Here is a 17688-nt window from a genome sequence, read left to right on the forward strand (position 1 = left end):
CGTTAGTTGTCACGGCTGTGTTATTATGTCGGCCGAATACATTCATGATGCATCCTTGATATGTTTAAAAAAAAAGAAAAAAAAAGTGAATATGAGGCTTGTTAAAGCGCTTTGGACAATATATGGTGTGGATAAAGTGCTATATAAGTGCACTCCATTTAGTATAACTGTAAAATCATAAAGTTATTGTCGTTATTGAAATACTTTGACTGAACTGTATGTCCATGTTTTAATACTCTATAATAAACACAAGCATTCCCCCATCTGTATTACTTTATTAAGCTCCCGTGTGTACAAAAGTCTCCTGGAGACCAGGTTTTCATGGAAATAGTTGTTTTCTTATTACTTTTCCAGATACCAGTCGTTGACCTGGATATGATCATTCTGCTGTGGAACTTAAATGCTGTCTGGCGTTGACGTCATTCGTACTTCCACTCTGCTTTTATTAGTAGCCAGCACAAGCAGGAGCACCTTTGTCCTGGGACTCCATCCCCTAATACAAAACTGATTTTCATCTGGTCGTCTCAGCACTTCATCTTTAACAAACACATTATTTACTTCTAAGACGAAAGGCATTTTTCCACATCGACGTTTCGTCTTAGAAACAGATGTTTGACCCAGTGTGTATTTATTCATAGTTATAGTGGCTCTAGTTATATTAGGGGTTCTGTAGGTATCATCAAATCTAATTGTATGTTTTTTTTAATGCAGTTTTTAAAATGCAACTTAAAACTAATTTAATGCCCATGTTGTACTGCATATACACAAAGCAAAGTGCGCATCTCGGCAGCGCGGTGCATTATGGGTAGGCCGGCTGGTAGCCTGCAACCAACATTTCGTTGAAAACTAAGAGCTGATTTGGACCATTTCAACCATTGGAAAGTTGATGTTTTGTCACCTAAGGCTGAAAGCCGTTTCAACGACGCTCGCAAGCTTTAAGGTGTGCAGTTACGTAAACACGTGACGTTCAGCACTCTAATCTCCGCCAATCAAATGAATGCTGTTTGGTAGCAAGTTTTTTTTTTTTTTACTTGATTTTCACGCATGCGCAAACGCAACGTGCACTTCGCATATACACACTTATGCACGCATACACAGACATATATCTATATACTGTTCATATCTATTAGGGCTGTCAGTCAATTACAATTATTGTAAGTAATCACATGATTTCCATAGTTAACTCACGATTACTCATAAATTAATAGCATATTTTATCTCTTCGAAATGTGCAATAAAATACAGTATATTTTTTAAGTTTTTCATACTCCTGTTAATTGATATAAGATTGGACAATAAGGTTACCAAATACAAATGTCATTTATTTCAGGGGTTCTTAATCTTTTTTACCTTGGGGCCAAACTTTTCCTGTAAAAAGTGGCCCGTGGCCCATTCATAAAATATTATTAAACTATTGTAAATGAGGGCGATTGGCAGAAGGTTACATGGAAAGGATTTGAAAGTGTTTGAGACCGTTGTTTATTCTTTATTAGGATCCCCATTAGCTTCCACTAAGTCTTCCTGGGGTCCTCAAATAATTCAACAAAATCATACAAAGTTTAAAATTACTCTATGTAGTAAAAATGAAAACACTAAACAAAAACAGTATTAAACAGATAAAGTAAGTAGAAACAGACAAACAATCATAAGCAATTTGAAAGGTCACAACAAAAAATAGAAATTGCAGGTGCATATATTAATAAATACAATTACATCAAAAAATGCTTAATTATTTAATGCCATTAAAAACTTTTAATGTTTTTTAATGATCCTGTATGTGGGTTACTAGGTCACTTCTCAATGTAAATGTCATTGTTAAATTTGCTTTTTACTAATGATAATAGGAACATCACTGGGATAACAAAAAGTTTAAAAAATGTTGTCTTTTTTTATTTCTGCAAATACTCAACATACATACAATTTACAGTGAAAAGAATGTTAACCCTGTTTGACTATGGTCAATGCTTGATTAGCTCTTTTTTTTCACAGGCAAACATGGGTTAGGTCTTTTTTTTCCTTTCCTTTTGCACCACACAATCCCATTATCAGCATTGTGTTTAATGTGATGTATGCAAGGAAGACATGCCTTTTGGAGCTGCACCAATCAACCCGTAAATGCAGACAATACCTGTAAAAATGGTATTCTTTGTAGCACCATTTGAGTCATAGCCTCAATAAAGTCCACTCAGATACACTCAGAAAGGCACTTTTACGCATATTTACATTCGAAAAATGCAGAGTACAAAAAAAAGCTGCATGGATGAAACGCTATCACACATTGTTACACTCGCTCTTCTGGTTTGTCACGTTCAACAGTTTGCTCAAGCAGTCTGAATGGATGTTTTTAAAGATTGTGAGATAGAAAATGACTCATGTAAATACTGCCCATTGTCATTAATGAAGACAATTTAAAATAAACGTATGCATTTTCATATATTTTGCCCTAATTAGACATTACAAGGAAAAGTACCACTGGACACTGGACTACGATACCCGAAGAGCCAAACTTAGTAGTTTCTGATCACTCGTAAATAATATTTTTGGTTGATGATTGATGCATTGCACTTTCCATTCACTTTTCTCTGGTCAGGCATATCAGCGATGACAATGTAAAGTTCTTCAGTCTCTATGGGATTTATTAGTCACTAATCTTAATTAAATACTGTATATTGTAGTGTCATTGGAAGGGCAAAATACACCCGAGGCTCAGCTTTCTGGGGAATTGCCTTTGGTTTAAAAGTATCGAGAGGTCTTTTCGGGGCAAAGTCACATGTGAAGCAGCAGATGCTCAGTAGGGAAATGCCGAGATGGAAATGTAGATGATGAAAATGCTCTGGTAGGTCACACGGCCCTGCTGCGAAATGGTGGTGGCCCGCACTTTGAGCCGCACCAGTTCCGGCCTGTCAAGAAGCCGCAATGTGTAGATGATTCCCCGACCTGCTTCGTCCCTGATGCCAAATGCTTTCCCCATCAGACCCGTCTCGGATTCTTGCTCTAGTATGATGAAAGATGTGCGTTCTTGCAGGATGCCTGACTCTGAGAAAGCGGACAGCCGTACTACATTGTGATTGGCTGGTATGCCAGAGGGAAGCGTGAGCAGTTTGTACTGCAGGAGCAGAGGAGAACCTCCTGTGGAACAGTCCAAACCGCACGGCTTGTAGCATGTCCTTTTAAAGGGTCGAGAGAGGAGAGACATGTCGAGGCATTTGAATGCTTTTGCAATAAAATCTCAACTATATATTGTATTACAATAGCTGCTTTTCCACCAACAAGCCCAGGATCTTTGAGTTCTGGCTAAAGGGAGTACTTGGTTGTAAAAGTTCCGCAGGGAATTTATAATTTGTGTTTCCACAGCGTCTTATAGAGTTCTTGGTAATTAATTCAAATGAGTTTGATGACGTATGAGTTTCATGAGCCCAGCCGGTGTAAAAACAACACACACTAGAAATTGACCAACCAATCAGCCTCGGTCAGTGCATATGGAGGATCAAAACTGCCAAAATTCAAAATAAATAAACAAATGACTAAAAGTGAAAATAAAAAACGGATATAAAAAATAGAATTCAAAAATAAAATAAAATAACGATATATAAATGGGAATAAAAACCTACCCTGGCTCAGCAAGACCCTGCTGCTAGTACTCGGATGCCCCCTGGGGAATTGAATTACCCCGGAAATTGTTGTAGATGGAAAAACTGAATTTTACCAAGGTAAATTGAAAAGTTCTCTAAAATTTCCAGCGGTGGAAAAGCCCCTATTGTCTGTTTTAGTTGGACTTACCCTGGGCTTCTTCCACGGTGGTAGGATGCAGGACAGGGAGTGTCCAGGCACTGGTATCCTCCTCGGGTGTTAAAACACATCTGATTGTGGCCACATTGAATGCCTTGCTCTAAACACTCATCAGTGTCTAGCGTGGGGAAGAAAGTTTACTTGTAATTGTGGAAAGATCTATTATCACAAACGGATTTTCTGATACCTTTACAGTTCCTGCCATTGGGTAGCAGTTGGTAGCCTGGAGGACATAGACACCGGAAACTGCCGATGGTGTTTCGACATTCATGTTGGCAGGGCATCCGGAGCAGACATTCATCCACATCTTACACAAATGACAAGACAATATAGTGAGTGCAGGTTGGTTTTGATTTTCTTGTCAACTTTCTCGTGGAGTTAGTATTACAGGTTGAAACGATTAGTCAATGATTTGTTGAGCAGCAAAATGTCCGTCTGACAAGTTGACAGTCTCCATACGTCTGAGCAGGTTCTAGTGTACAAAAATAAGATGGTTTTGGAAGACCATGGCAGTGAACCTCACTAGTTTTGGCTATTCTGATCGCCGCTAGTCTTAAAGATTCATATCAGCGGTACATCCAGACAGTGAGGTACGAGGGTAGCGGCGTGACTTGAAATGTTATCTTTTTTATCAAAATGTAAAGATGAATCATGCACAGATAATAACTGTGTTCTAACAAGAACTATTTTTATCATAGAAGTTGTACCTTAAATAGTAGGGTGACCATATTTTGATTTCCAAAATGGTGGACACTCAGGCCGGCCTCAAGATACTTAGTGTAAATGATATTCAAAGATTCTATACATTATGGTTATTTCAACGTATGCCACCTCTGTATAACTCTCTTTTCAAGTCTTGACAAATGAATAAATAATGAAATAATCATGGATGCTCAACCTTTTTTGCCCCAATATATACTTTTCAAGATCTATTGCCGGTGTCATTGGGGATCGAACCCAAACCGTGACCATATTTCTGACCTGCGAACACAGGGCGCTACCAGTGAGCTACAGTTATGGGCTACCAATGCAGTAACGTTACTCACCTCTCGGTCCGGCAACTTCAACTATGGCGGTGAAAGACAGACAAATGAACGGGATGTCATATTGCATGCAATAGTATTATATTTCATTACATATTACAGTGGTCCCTCGCTACTGCACGGTTCACTTATTGCAGATTCACTCTATTGAGGATTTTTATCCCGCCCATTTTCATTTGTGAGTACCCCATACAATTCTTTATTTATTCTGCTATTTTTCTCCTTTTTTGTTAAATTTTAGTAAACATAAACAGCTTTTTCTTACATTCAGCACAATCTTTTACATTTTTAAACACGATATAGAATATTTGTTAAATTAAGACATGTGTACCATGATAAGTAAAAAAAAAAAAAAAAGAAGACATTTTTCTTCTTTTAATTCTTCTTAGCCAGTCAGTGTCCTATCGTTGGTGAGCTATTTTTAGAACAGATCTTGGTTACTTGTACACAATGTGTGTGTCTCAATCCTCCACTCCTCCCTCCTTTGTGAACGTGCACTTTCAGGAGAAGTAGTCAAACAAGTTAATTGAAGGCAATTAATTTAACCTTAAAAGGCTGCTCGTTATCGCAACTACTCAAGAAGAGCTCATTAAGGTGGCTGTATTAGAGGTTACTAAAGATCTTTTTTTTTAATGACCTCTACTTCTCGGAAATTCGCCTATCGCGGGTGGGTGTGGAACATATCACCCGTGAAAAGCAATGGGAACCGGACTTTTTCATTTATAAAGTTATTATAGTATGGCCAGATCAAGACCTGCTTTGGACCACAATCTAATGGGACTGGTATCGTTTGCCGGTTCCAGGTCATTGGCTGAGCACCTTCGACGCAAGCTTACCAACACATTTGCCGTCTCTGCTGGTGTATCCTACGGGACAGCTCTGCCTAGTAATTCGAGATACCCCGTGAGGACGGGAGAAAATTGGCCTGCCAAGGGTTGACACCAGCTGCGGTCGGAGTCTGGCTCTGACTCTGGTTCCATTTGTGAAGATCTGTCCTCTCTCCAACCCTGCACATGAGCGTCCATCCCCAAGCAGCACAGTTCCAGGTGGACACAAGCATCTGAAGCTGCCGGGCACATTGCGGCACTGATAGACGCAAGGGCTTGGCGTCTGCAGGCATTCATCCACGTCTGAATGTATACGAGAGAGGAATTACTACAAAGGCGCAGCACTCAAATGTGTGTGTATATTTGAAAGAGATAAAGCAAAGTCCTACCCAGACATGGCAGACCAACTCCTTGAGATCGGTACCCTCTGGGACATATGCACCCGTAGCCACCAACTGTGTTCTGACAGATCTGAGAGTAGCGACACATGTGACTTCCATCTTGACACTCGTCAATATCTGAAAAACAATTGAGAAAAGGACCATCAACTTTTTACAGTTTTTTCTCCATAGGTTTGGCACGTTTCTAGAAACTGGAATTATATTTTCAAAACACCATGGACGAATCCAAAAACCACCTTACAATTGGTGTCAACTGAATAGCATTTCTCATTGCGCTCATCAAATTGCCAATGTCTCAATTGCCTCAGTGGATCTGTGCAAATGGTTGTGTACATTTAAACTACAGTTAGCACAATGTGCCCGCATTTAGCACATTTTCCAAATGGATAGATCTTGCTGGTCGAACAGGATTAGTTGTTTTTCAGTCTAATGATTGTCCTCTCCAAAACATGTCAGCAAGATTTCAGTGTGTAAGTCATTACATGCAAAATCATCTGTTCAATTGTCAAAATGTGAATTTCCATCGTGGCCATCTCATCAGGGCCTGGTTTACAATCCATCTAAGGATGCTCATGGATCTACTACCACCTTACTCTCCTTTCCTCAATCCAATTGCAGTTTTTTTCCGCTTGGAGGTGGAGAGTGTATGAACATCGGGCTCAAGACCGCTTCACTTCATTTCAAGCAGTGAATGCCGCATGCGAGGACATTACAGGGGATCAGTGTAGAGCAGGGGTGCTCAAGTTCAGTCCTCGAGATCCCCTATCCAGCCTGTTTTCCATGTTTCCCTCCTGCAGCACAGCTGAATCTAATGGTCAGCTGATCAGCAAGCTTTGCAGAAGCCTGACAGCGATCCTGATCACGAATCAGGTGTGTTAGTGGAGAGAAACGTGGAAAACATTCTGGATAGGGGCGCTCGAGGACCGAACTTGAGCACCCCTGGTGTAGAGGATGGTTGAGACATTCACGCCGTTTTTTTCCTCGCTGCATTGCAAAGGAAAATATCCGCTGCGACGTGGATGAAAACCTTTGGCCAAACAGAGAGCAGCGTACGTATGGCCAAGAGGGGGAAGGTGACGATAGTGACGAGTGAAAGTGTTACAGTAGTTGGTTCTTCATTTAGGCTGTCCGCTAGACATAATTTTAGTTGTTAGTTTTTCATAAATATACAGAATTCGTCTTACAGTTGCTTTTGTTGCACTCTAATGTGTAAGTAATTTTGTGTGAATAAAAATGTGCTGTTTCCTTGACTGTGAGTGGAGTATGTCAAACCGCAAAGTTTGAAAAGTGCTCTTGTAAAATCTCTTCCCCTCAGTTTTATATATAATTGTAGCTATTTTGTTAGCGGCACCTCTGAAAAACTTCTTGCAGTGCTCACACAATGCCAAAGGGATGATGCATTGTGGGTGCACTGACTACTTGTATGACATAACAATTTGATTTTGACACAGAGAAATGAACATTTGCAGATGATCCATGTTGTTGTGCAAAAAGTTATTTTGGGCAAAAGCACTTAAGTTAATGCAGATGAGCCGAAGCAATTGAGAAGGATCTTTGCAGTTGTGACAGTACCGACTCTTTGTTTGGGAAAGGAACTTGGAGTAAAGCATCTGTGACCAGTTTTGGAAACTGTTTTTCACAAATGTAAGTCTGTTTGGCTGAATGAGCTTGCAGTTTTGAAAATGTCATCTCAGTTTCAAGAAATGTGCCAAACCTATGAAGAAAAACTGTAAAAGCACGACAAGTGAGAGCTACACTATTTACAAACCTGATGCAAACTACCGGCATGCAGGCTACACCCTCCTGAGGTGTAAACACAAGCCAGATCAGAGTTTACGACTCCAAATGTAACGTGGCGAGCTGAACTACTTGTTTGAAATGTGGCTTTATATTTAGTCTGTTAGTATTCCTGTAGAGTATCTTTCTGTGGAATCTGCGCAACAAATTATAGCATTTACGAAAGATTTTGCTGACTTTATGGAGGCAAAGCAATGGCTTCGTGCTGCCGCTAAGCAATGCAGCAGATTTCCTGTGAAATCGGACTCTGTTACACAATATAAAATGCAATGCCAACAGGATCGTCCTCATCTTTACCCACTCAAGAAAGAAAATGTTTCCAAAATTTCCTGGAGCTTTCGACGATAATCTTACATAATCTAACCACTGTAGAGCAGAAAGATGGAATGGCCGTGGACATTCTCGAAAATGAATGAAGTGTGGAAGAACAGACACTAACCAGTGCACACTCCACTCTCCGCCTTGGTCATGCCTGCAGGACAGCTGTCGAAACACAGGTACCCTCCGTCAGTGTTCTGACACTGCTGGTGAGCTGGGCACACATTCCTCAGACACTCATTGATGTCTATGAAAAAAAAAGATGTTTTTTTTAACGTAATCTTTCAAATTGAATACCAGTATCCCAGCACATGTGTCATAAAAGAACCATTTTGTGTTTAAATGGCTGACCAATGCATTTGTGTCCTGATAGCTGGTAACCAGGGTGGCAGATGCAGCGGTAGGAGCCCAAAGTGTTGAGACACTGATGTTGACACGGTGACAGGGTGGACTCTCGGCACTCGTCCACATCTAAAACACAAAATATTAGTCTACTGTGTAATAACCATACATTTGATCAAATGATTATGTTTTCATAATCACACTATTTCCTTTCTATCTATCTATCCATCCATCCATCCATCCATCCATCCGTCCGTCCATCCATCCATCCATCTGGGCATTTGGTGTCGCCCTTTTTATCCAGCCATTGAATGGATACATCAAATAGTGAACATGGACAAAAAAGAGACTTGCCTTCGCAGCTGTTTCCTGAAATGCTGGGCTTAAATCCTGCTCCACACTTGGCTTGGCAGCGGTAAGTGCCCACTGTGTTGACACACTGCTGGTTATAATGGCACATGTGTGAGCTCTGAGCACACTCGTCAATATCTGTTGATGAATAAGGATAGCAATTTTATTATGTATTACATAAAATACCACCTATCAACCCAGTCAGTGCTTACTAAAGAATATTATATGTGATTTTTGCACCTTGGCATGTGTTGGTCTCCGTGGCGATGGTAAAACCAGAAGGGCAGACACAGGAAAATCCTCCCATGATGTTGTTACATGAGTGAGAGCAGGGAGACTGAAGGGCACATTCGTCTTCATCTAATCATAACCACACATTCAATTACAATAATAAAGTGGCACAATGATATGTATTTAAAGTTAACTATTGCCAAACCATAATGGAGGCAGAGGCCACCTACCAGCACAGTATGAGGTTGTGTCGAGGACAAAGCCTTTAGGGCAGGTTTCTTCATGACCATCTGTAAACACAACCGTTCAGTGTGAAAATCATTTTCCCATTAAAACAAGTACCCCCCCCCCCCCCCCCCACACACACACACACAAAAAAAATCCTCTTACGTGGTATGAGAAGGTTGGCAGTGAAGTGGAAGTCCAGTGTAAGCGTAAGCATATTGTAGATACTATTCATTTCGGAAACCTTCAGCAGCTGGAGCAGCGGGCCCTGACGATTCTCCTCACCCTCGTAAATAATAGTGTGATTGCAGCGCAGCACCATGGGGGCACCTCCCCTCTGGTGGGTCTGCGATGACCATGAGTACATCTGTCCTGGGCCTGTCTGCACGTAGGACTCATCAAACTCCTACAGGACACAAATATTCAATTTTAGAAATTGATCAAATTGCTGTAAGTCCTACAAGGACAAGTAAACACACCTGGAGGCTCACATGAGAGGTTGTCAATGAAGGAGGTACAAATCCATTGATTACAATGTCAATCAGTAAAACTCCCTCGGAATCCAGTCCTCTGGCCACATGGGTGAGACGAAGGACCTCACCTGGTCGAAGGGATTACAAACAATATTAAAATATTTGACACATTCAGTTTACCAACTGTAGCCTTGAAAGACACTAGTCAGTACCGCCATCTTGTGGTTAATTTGTGAACATCATGACATAGAAGTCATGAAAACAAGACAGTTTTGCCTGTTGGGTAAAATTCAATTCAAGAACAAACCTGTTTCAAATTCCAGCTGAGACTCTTGCCTGAACTGGCCATTTGTGAAGGAGTAGCCATTCCTCGTCAGTCCTCTCTGAAGCACTGTGGTCCAGTAGATAGGTGCAAAAACAGATACCAGCACCCGCAGCAAGGGACCTACACCACATAGCCATCAATAAATTGGATTACAGCAGGAGTAAAATGTACACTAGACTATACACTATAACTGTTAGTTCTGTACTATTTGACGTGACCACTAACCCACACTTGGTGGAATGTTGTCAAGACGGGCCTGCAAAGTGCTGCTGCCTTCCTCTTCATTATCTGTGATGTTGGCCTCCAGGAAGGACACTCCGAACTCCCGCTCGTTGACCATGCCTATTAGGCTGCCTCTGGTCTTGCGAGGGGCTTCACCTTTCATCAGAAAAAGAAAAAAATAATCTAAGTGCTATATAGTTATGCATGGATATTGGATAATGAGAAAGACAATGGAAGCTAACATGTTCCAATGTGACCACTGTCACAAATGGATCCATTTTTAAGCGGCTCGTGGCATATACTAAAAATGGCATATGCCATTAATAAATTTGTCTCATATACTGAACTGATTTTCTACATATGTGAATTAAATATTTGCAATTAAAAAAATAACAACATTTCTCTTTGTAACACTTTGGTGAATAAAAATTTCATTTTTACATGCAAAAAAATGGTTTCCTCCACTTTTTACTCTGTGTCAAAGTCCAAATTGTAAAAATATCACATAAATGATTCCCATGTAATTGCTTTAAAAATGATCATCTTACGACATATTGTTCCTATTTTGGTTCTGAATGTATTACAGCAAACTTCACAGTGTTAAATCAACACTTAAAGAGTTTAACACTGTGACCAAGTCTATTTGGTCCTTATCAGAATTGGTGTAATAACTCTTTCAGTGTAAAATTAACTCAAACATAAGTAAAAAATAATAATAAAAAACACTGGCTAAGACATTATTACAACAATTTAACACTAGAGGCTAACTAACGCTGGAGAGCGTAAAAATCAGTGTTGATTATTTACTCTACTCTGGGATTCGGCTGCTGTTCAGTGCAGGGGCTGATATTTTCTGTTGGGTTACAGGGTCTTGACCACCCCCAAATCTTGTAAAATCTAAAACGATTTGCCTTGTAGAAAGAAAGCTGTTCAGGTAGCAGTAAAAAAAATACAAAAATAATAATAATATATAAATGATTTTGGTGATTATAGTGGCCCTTGAATCTTTCAATGTTTCTGTATGTGGCCCTCAGAGGGAAAAGTTTGGAAACCCTGGTTTAAAACATGTACATATATAGATGTTAAGAATATATTATAAACAATAATCTATATTTAAAGCAATGAGATTTTTCTTCTGCATAAGAACAAATCAGAAGTTGACCAGATTCCCTGAACCAATGTATTTGACAGTTTTGTACCAACTGTACAATAACGAGGCTAAATATAGTATTTTCGTTCAACCTGGACAAAGGCCAGCTTGACATTTCCTGGAGTCGATATTTGGCCCGCTGCATGATCGTCCACCATTCGCTGGTTCTGGGTTGTTGCAGAGTCGACTGCGCTCCTGGAAGCCTTGACCACATACGCTACTACAGGGACCCCATTCCTGCCAGTTGGAGTAGCCTCCATTAACTAAGACGTAGGGACAAAATTATTGTAGCCACAATCAGATATTTTAATAAAATGCAGTCACCACCAAGATAACACAAGTGATGTAATGACTTCACCAAAACTCACTCTGAACCTTGAGCGTAATGGTCCGTTCAGCTGACCCTGCTTCACTCTCAGCCACGCATTCATAATCCCCTTCATCTGCAGCCTGTACATTCAAATGAGAGACATTTAGGCACTCGTATGGACAAAACTTGCTCTCACATGAAAACAATCAGGACAAAACTATGTCTTTAACCCAATAATACATCTGTATTGCTTACGCCGGCTGAAAAGGTGATAAGACGGTCATTCACAGGGCATATATTGATAAACAACCATCCGTAATCACGTACACAAATCAGTCAACTAAGCATATTACTAACTGTCAATATATGGACAAAGACACAACATGATGCAGTTGTGAGTTTATGTGACTAGCAAGATATTGCCGAGCCAGGTAGAAGAATATCGCACAGTGCACTGTGGGAAGAGCAGTCATCTGTCTGTGAGAATCTCAGCTGCAGGCTATGCAATTACAGCAGCAGCAGCTCGGGACATAACGAGGTTAGAGGCCAAGCAAAGCGGGCCGGAGTCTGGGAACATCCTGTTCTCTGTTGACCTCCTCCCTCTGTTGATAATGCTGTTAGTTTTTTACTGAAGTGCCTCCAATCAGATTGTGGTGGAAGCAGAAATTACCAGAGACAATTTTCAGCAACACGCACGAAATATGGATTGGGTGAATGTGCCTCCTTTCAGAAAACATTTTCAAGTTTACTCAAGGGTAGCGATACGATTCAAACTTGACTAACATGCAGGGAATAAAATGTGTAAACGTTGTAGTTACATTGACGCTGTAAATGATTAATGATCCATTGTGAAGTGTCTGCATGCGGACAGAGCGGTGCAAATGTTTGCCATTTCGGAGCCAGCGGAGGACGGGGTTGGGGTCTCCATGGACCGGACAGTCGAGCACAGCGGAACCGCCTTGAATGACTGTTTGAGACATGTGGGCTTCGCCCTTCAGCACAGGAGGCTCTAAGAAAGGCACACAGTATCAAGTTGAGATAATTGTCTGTTCAGTCATAGCTTCCGCTAATCAAAGTTTACCTCTGATGCGAACAAAGGAGAGCGCTCGGATGGAGCCCACGCTGTTTTCCGCGATACACACATATGTCCCAGCGTCACTCATGGTAACGTTGTCGATTACGACGGTGTTCCTGCCTGCTTCATCTACTGTGGCTCCTACAAAATGTGATTAATCCAAAGTCAGTAACAAGTTTGGTAGTAAAGACAAAAAAACACACCATTCAGAGTAAATGCTACCTGAGTAAGGTATGTTGTTGACGGTCCAAGAGATGACAGGAGGAGGTGTTCCCTGAGCTTGGCAGGACAAGGCAAGATCCTGCCCTTTATTCAATGTGACATCACCAGGTAGCTCTTTAAAAGCAGGCCGCATGTTGACGGACAGGTGAATATCCTGTCTTGTGGAGCCTGCTGCATTGGTGGCTACACACGTAAACATTCCAGCATCTCCCGGCTATGTAAAAAAAAAAAGCAAATTCATTGGTAGACCCAGACCGAACCGACACTGAAACTGTTAACGCTCTCATGCTCACCTCAGCCCTTTCGATAATCAGCTCTCCGGATCGCAGGGCGGTGAATTTGCCCGGGAGGTTGAGCAAAACTTCACCATCCTTTTCCCATGATACTTTGGGATTTGGTGAACCCTGAGCAGCACAAGGTAACAAGGCCTGAAAGCCTTGAATGACTGACATCTCTGTTTGCCCAGGAAGAATCATAGGGGGGACTGAAAAACAGCGACAACAAAATGATGCTGGCACTGCGAAGTCTCTACACTTTACTACATAATATATCTTTAAATTAAGTTGAAATTTTACTATTTACTAGTGCTGTCAAAGTTAAAGCGTTAACTAATTCATCACAAAAAATTATCGCATTAATCATGTATTAACACAGATTATTATCATTAAAGTTAAAATTGTATTAAATGTTTGCGAATGACATTCAGAATATTTGTTCATGTCAAACTACTGGAGTCATTTTTTTTTTTCATTTTAAATTATGCAAGTAATCAACTGATTAGAAAAACAGGAGTATGAGTATAACATTCAAAAAATGTTGAAGACATAAAATATTGAAAAAATTAACAGGTGCTCTTCAATTTTGGCGGGCAAAAAGTGTTGATTAAAAAGCCTTTTTAATTACGTGATTCATCGATTCGTGATTAATCAAAATTCTAAGATGTGATCAATCTGATTTAAAAAAATTATCGTTTGACAGCTCTACTATTTACAGTAGAAAACTTTAGGGAACTGTTTACTTGCTTAGTTTTTTTTATTTGATTTAACACATGCTGATGACCCAGGAAGCTCCCTGCGATTTTTGTTATGATATTTAAACAAAGCTGTCAATTTTTTTATATATTTAAAAGAAAAAGAAAAAGTACATTTTTAAAATTTTGACGCTAATATTTTCTATATTAATGGAAACAAATATCGGCTTGAAATATCGCTTATCTGTCTCTTGACTACTACTAATCTATCGGTATCGGCCTTGAAAAAAACCCATATTAGCCTATCACTAGTTTTATGCCTTTTGAATCAACATACAAAATGTAGTGTATTTTCACAAGGTGAAACAACCTAAGAGCCTTGACTCACTTTGAATGAGCAGTCTGATATCATGACTGGTTCTGCCAGCAAGATTCTTGGCGGTACACGTGTACGTCCCTGCATCACTGCGCTGGGTAGAAGTGATCACCAGTGTCCCATTTGCATATATATGAATATGAGCACTGTCAACTAAAGGCCTCCTGTCTTTGTGCCAAGTAACTTCCGGTTGGGGTTGACCATCTGCCGCACACTCCAGACTGACTGGTTGGCCCAGCACAGCAGTGTATTCCACATGGGGAACACTCAGCACTGGTGGAACTGAGGACACGTCACACATTTGAATACAAGTGATAAGCATGCCTCTTTCATTTGATTTCATGAGAGCAAAACGATACCTTGCAGGACAAGTTTGGTTCTTCCCACAGCGACACCTGCTTCATTTCTTGCCAGGCATTGGTACATCCCTGCATCACCAAGAGTAACACGGGCAAACTTGAGGGCGCCGTTTGAGAGCAAAGCCAGCCTGTGACCTGTAAAATGAGTACAAGTACTTTTAGAACAAATATGTGCCTTCTTAGTATTCATGATGTGCTGTTGTGTTACCAGCTGCAATGGGAACGCCCTCTCGTTGCCAGGTAATGGACGGCCGAGGGAATCCTTGAACCTCACAAGGTAAGATGGTCCCGTGATGTAACACCACTTGTACTTCCTCCGCCATTGGCTGGATTTCTGGGGACTCTATTGGATCAATGTACAGTCTGATTATGTTTAAACCTGTTTATGTGATATATATTTTTAATCAAATAGAGTAATGTTGTGGTACAGCTTTGATGTTAGCAAATAGCTACCCACCTTGCACCGTAAGTGAGATGTGTTTGTGAGCCACTCCAGCTTCGTTGCGAGCTGAGCAAGTGTACCTGCCGGCATGGCTTGGTAACACCGAAGTTATCTCCAGCACGCCTGCATAGAGTACAGCAGTAGTAACCATTATTCTAAAACTGTGGATCTTAACTCATTCACTCCCAGCCATTTTCACTGAAGCAACCCCCTTCGCTCCCGGCTGTTTTACGGGATTTCGATTGATTTTGCAAGGCCCACAGAATATTGTGTTCTATTGCTATAAAAACATGGAACCTACCAAAAGAAAGATAGGAGTCTCTTCTTTCATCAGGAAAAAAAAGTCTGTTTCCGTTTGGCAGCAATTAGCATTAGAATATAGTTAAGTTTCACAAATGTATTTAAAACTGGGTAAATGGGCTTTTTTGCAACATGGCCCTGGTTGATCTCTTGTACTCTGCTGACACCTGCTGACCGTTTTTGTAATAACTACCATTGCTTCAACTATTCTCTTCAGTTCAGAGGCTGCATCAAAGCCTTCTGAATGCTGTAGCATAAAATAATAATAATAATAATAATTTACATAAAATATGTCTTTGGGAGCATGGTAATATTTAAACTAGAACGTATTTATACATTTTTGGAAGCAGTTAACCTTGGTTTGACCGAACCCCAAGCATTCAGTGAGTCAGTCACTCATTGGTGTGCTCAGTAGTCAACTTGTGGCTGTTGTGATGGTATATCGTGTGATTTCTTTATACCTCCAACAAGCTTAAAAAGTTATAAAATAAAATTCTTACTTGAGTACAATTTTTGGGCAACTCTGTGGGGCGGCATGGCTCAGTAGTAGAGTGGTTGTCACCCATCCGTAAGGTTGTGGGTTTGATCCTCACCCCTGGTGACCATGTCGAAGTGTTCTTGAGCAAGACGCTGAACCCCCATTTGCTCCCATATGGTGTAGTTAAAAGTGCTATATAAAAAGCAGTCCATTTGCCATTTACTCCACCCACCCTCCGCATACACAGTATATATAGAGATTGTTGTTGTCATTATGTGAAATTTATACCCCATCTTGCAGAGTAAATACACTTAATTTATCCATCTCTGAAATGTGGTAACAGTGAACAATAAAATAGTGAGTTTTCGTTTCAGTGCTTTGCATGACACTGAGATCATCCCTACAACACACGTAGAGACGGTATTTTACCAGTAGGAAGGATGCGATAACTTCCTCCTCTCGATCCCAGCTTGGCTCCACCTTTTGTCCAGGAGACGGTAGGCTGAGGTTTGCCGTTAACATGACAAGGCAACTCCACAGGAGACATTTTCACAGCTGTGACTGTTGTGACGTCGTCTTCAATAGATGGTGGGACTACAAGAGCAAAGAATGAAAATACAATTGTTGAATTTTAAACTGTTGCGTGCTTACTTAAAATTCATACCTTGGAGGTTGACCTCAATAACCCTGCGCTCCTCTCCCACATCATTCACAGCTGTACACTCAAAGTAACCTTCATCCTCATTGGATGGCGATGAAATTACCAGCGACCCAGATGATAATAACCTTCAAAAACAAGCAATTATGTCTTTTACTAATTTTATGATTGCGGTATCACTCATGTAATACCAAAGTGAGTATTTACCTGTATGCACTAGACTGATGGCCACCATCAAGAGGTGAGCCATTCCTTTTCCAAGACACTTTAGGAGGGGGTATGCCTGTTGTCTCACAGCTCAGAACAGCTCTGACGCCTGTGGTTACTGTCATGTTGAACGGGCCCGGACTGATTGAAGGACCAACTAACAGGACACACACCAGATTCCAACATGTCAATCGCAGCCACCAGATTCAGAGTTTTCAGTTTTGCTTTATTTACCAAACACTCTGAGATCGATTCCCCGGTGATCTGAGCCCGCCTGGTTTGATACCGTGCAGTGGTATCGGCCAGCATCGCTCAGCTGAACCCCGTGCACACGTAAGGAGCCTTCTGGTAGCACGCTGTACCTGAAATATTTCATATGCTGAATGAATACTCTTCATAAAGTACATCCAATTGGATTTTATTGCTATCTATAAACTCAATCAGTCTGACAGTTTTTTTTGTTAGGTACAGAACTATCTTTAAATCTTTATGTACACTTGTAAAGTATGTGGTTCACTAGAAATATGAAATTCACCTAAGCTTTTTTTGTGGGAAAAGCTTAAAAATGTATCCACATTAAGACAAAATATAAAGACCTACTTGTTGTTATCGTGGGTTATGGGGAAGCCATCTTTTCTCCACATAATTGAAGGAGAAGTGCCGTCCTCGACTTCGCAAGGTAAAACTGCATCCTGGCCTATATGAGCTGTCACCACTGTGCTGCTCTCCTTTATCACTGGTGGCACTGAGAGGCACAAATATGATTAGGTGGAAACGTCAAACCAGGTTTTAACCAT

At 40.7% G+C, this 17688-nt stretch overlaps 1 protein-coding gene across 2 annotated transcripts in view; it reads right to left on the reverse strand.

The window, feature by feature from the left end:
* Positions 1-1517: 1517 nt before the first annotated feature.
* Positions 1518-17688, reverse strand: part of hmcn2 (hemicentin 2) — a 52911-nt gene continuing 36740 nt past the window's right edge. Inside the window, exons 53-81 of one of the 2 annotated variants that reach the window (XM_086076067.1) lie at positions 17492-17636; positions 17126-17253; positions 16892-17048; positions 16691-16812; positions 16456-16620; positions 15264-15371; positions 15015-15149; positions 14807-14941; positions 14460-14729; positions 13395-13585; positions 13102-13315; positions 12886-13020; positions 12623-12813; positions 11863-11944; positions 11587-11757; positions 10348-10500; positions 10105-10242; positions 9816-9925; positions 9490-9730; positions 9330-9389; positions 9109-9228; positions 8872-9006; positions 8527-8646; positions 8297-8422; positions 6049-6177; positions 5669-5962; positions 3977-4096; positions 3781-3907; positions 1518-3167 (exon numbers count right to left, since the gene is read on the reverse strand). In XM_086076067.1, the coding sequence (XP_085932193.1) occupies positions 2789-3167; positions 3781-3907; positions 3977-4096; positions 5669-5962; positions 6049-6177; positions 8297-8422; positions 8527-8646; positions 8872-9006; positions 9109-9228; positions 9330-9389; positions 9490-9730; positions 9816-9925; positions 10105-10242; positions 10348-10500; positions 11587-11757; positions 11863-11944; positions 12623-12813; positions 12886-13020; positions 13102-13315; positions 13395-13585; positions 14460-14729; positions 14807-14941; positions 15015-15149; positions 15264-15371; positions 16456-16620; positions 16691-16812; positions 16892-17048; positions 17126-17253; positions 17492-17636 (4601 nt within the window). In that variant the 3' untranslated portion in view covers positions 1518-2788. Of the gene's footprint in view, positions 3168-3780; positions 3908-3976; positions 4097-5668; positions 5963-6048; positions 6178-8296; positions 8423-8526; positions 8647-8871; positions 9007-9108; positions 9229-9329; positions 9390-9489; positions 9731-9803; positions 9926-10104; positions 10243-10347; positions 10501-11586; positions 11758-11862; positions 11945-12622; positions 12814-12885; positions 13021-13101; positions 13316-13394; positions 13586-14459; positions 14730-14806; positions 14942-15014; positions 15150-15263; positions 15372-16455; positions 16621-16690; positions 16813-16891; positions 17049-17125; positions 17254-17491; positions 17637-17688 lie in introns of both variants that reach the window. The other variant, XM_086076066.1, reaches the window with a different exon arrangement.

The sequence above is a fragment of the Leptonotus elevatus genome, chromosome 5 (genome assembly GCF_054856555.1).
Source record: "Leptonotus elevatus isolate MCC_2025b chromosome 5, RoL_Lele_1.0, whole genome shotgun sequence".
Classification (NCBI taxonomy): domain Eukaryota; kingdom Metazoa; phylum Chordata; class Actinopteri; order Syngnathiformes; family Syngnathidae; genus Leptonotus; species Leptonotus elevatus.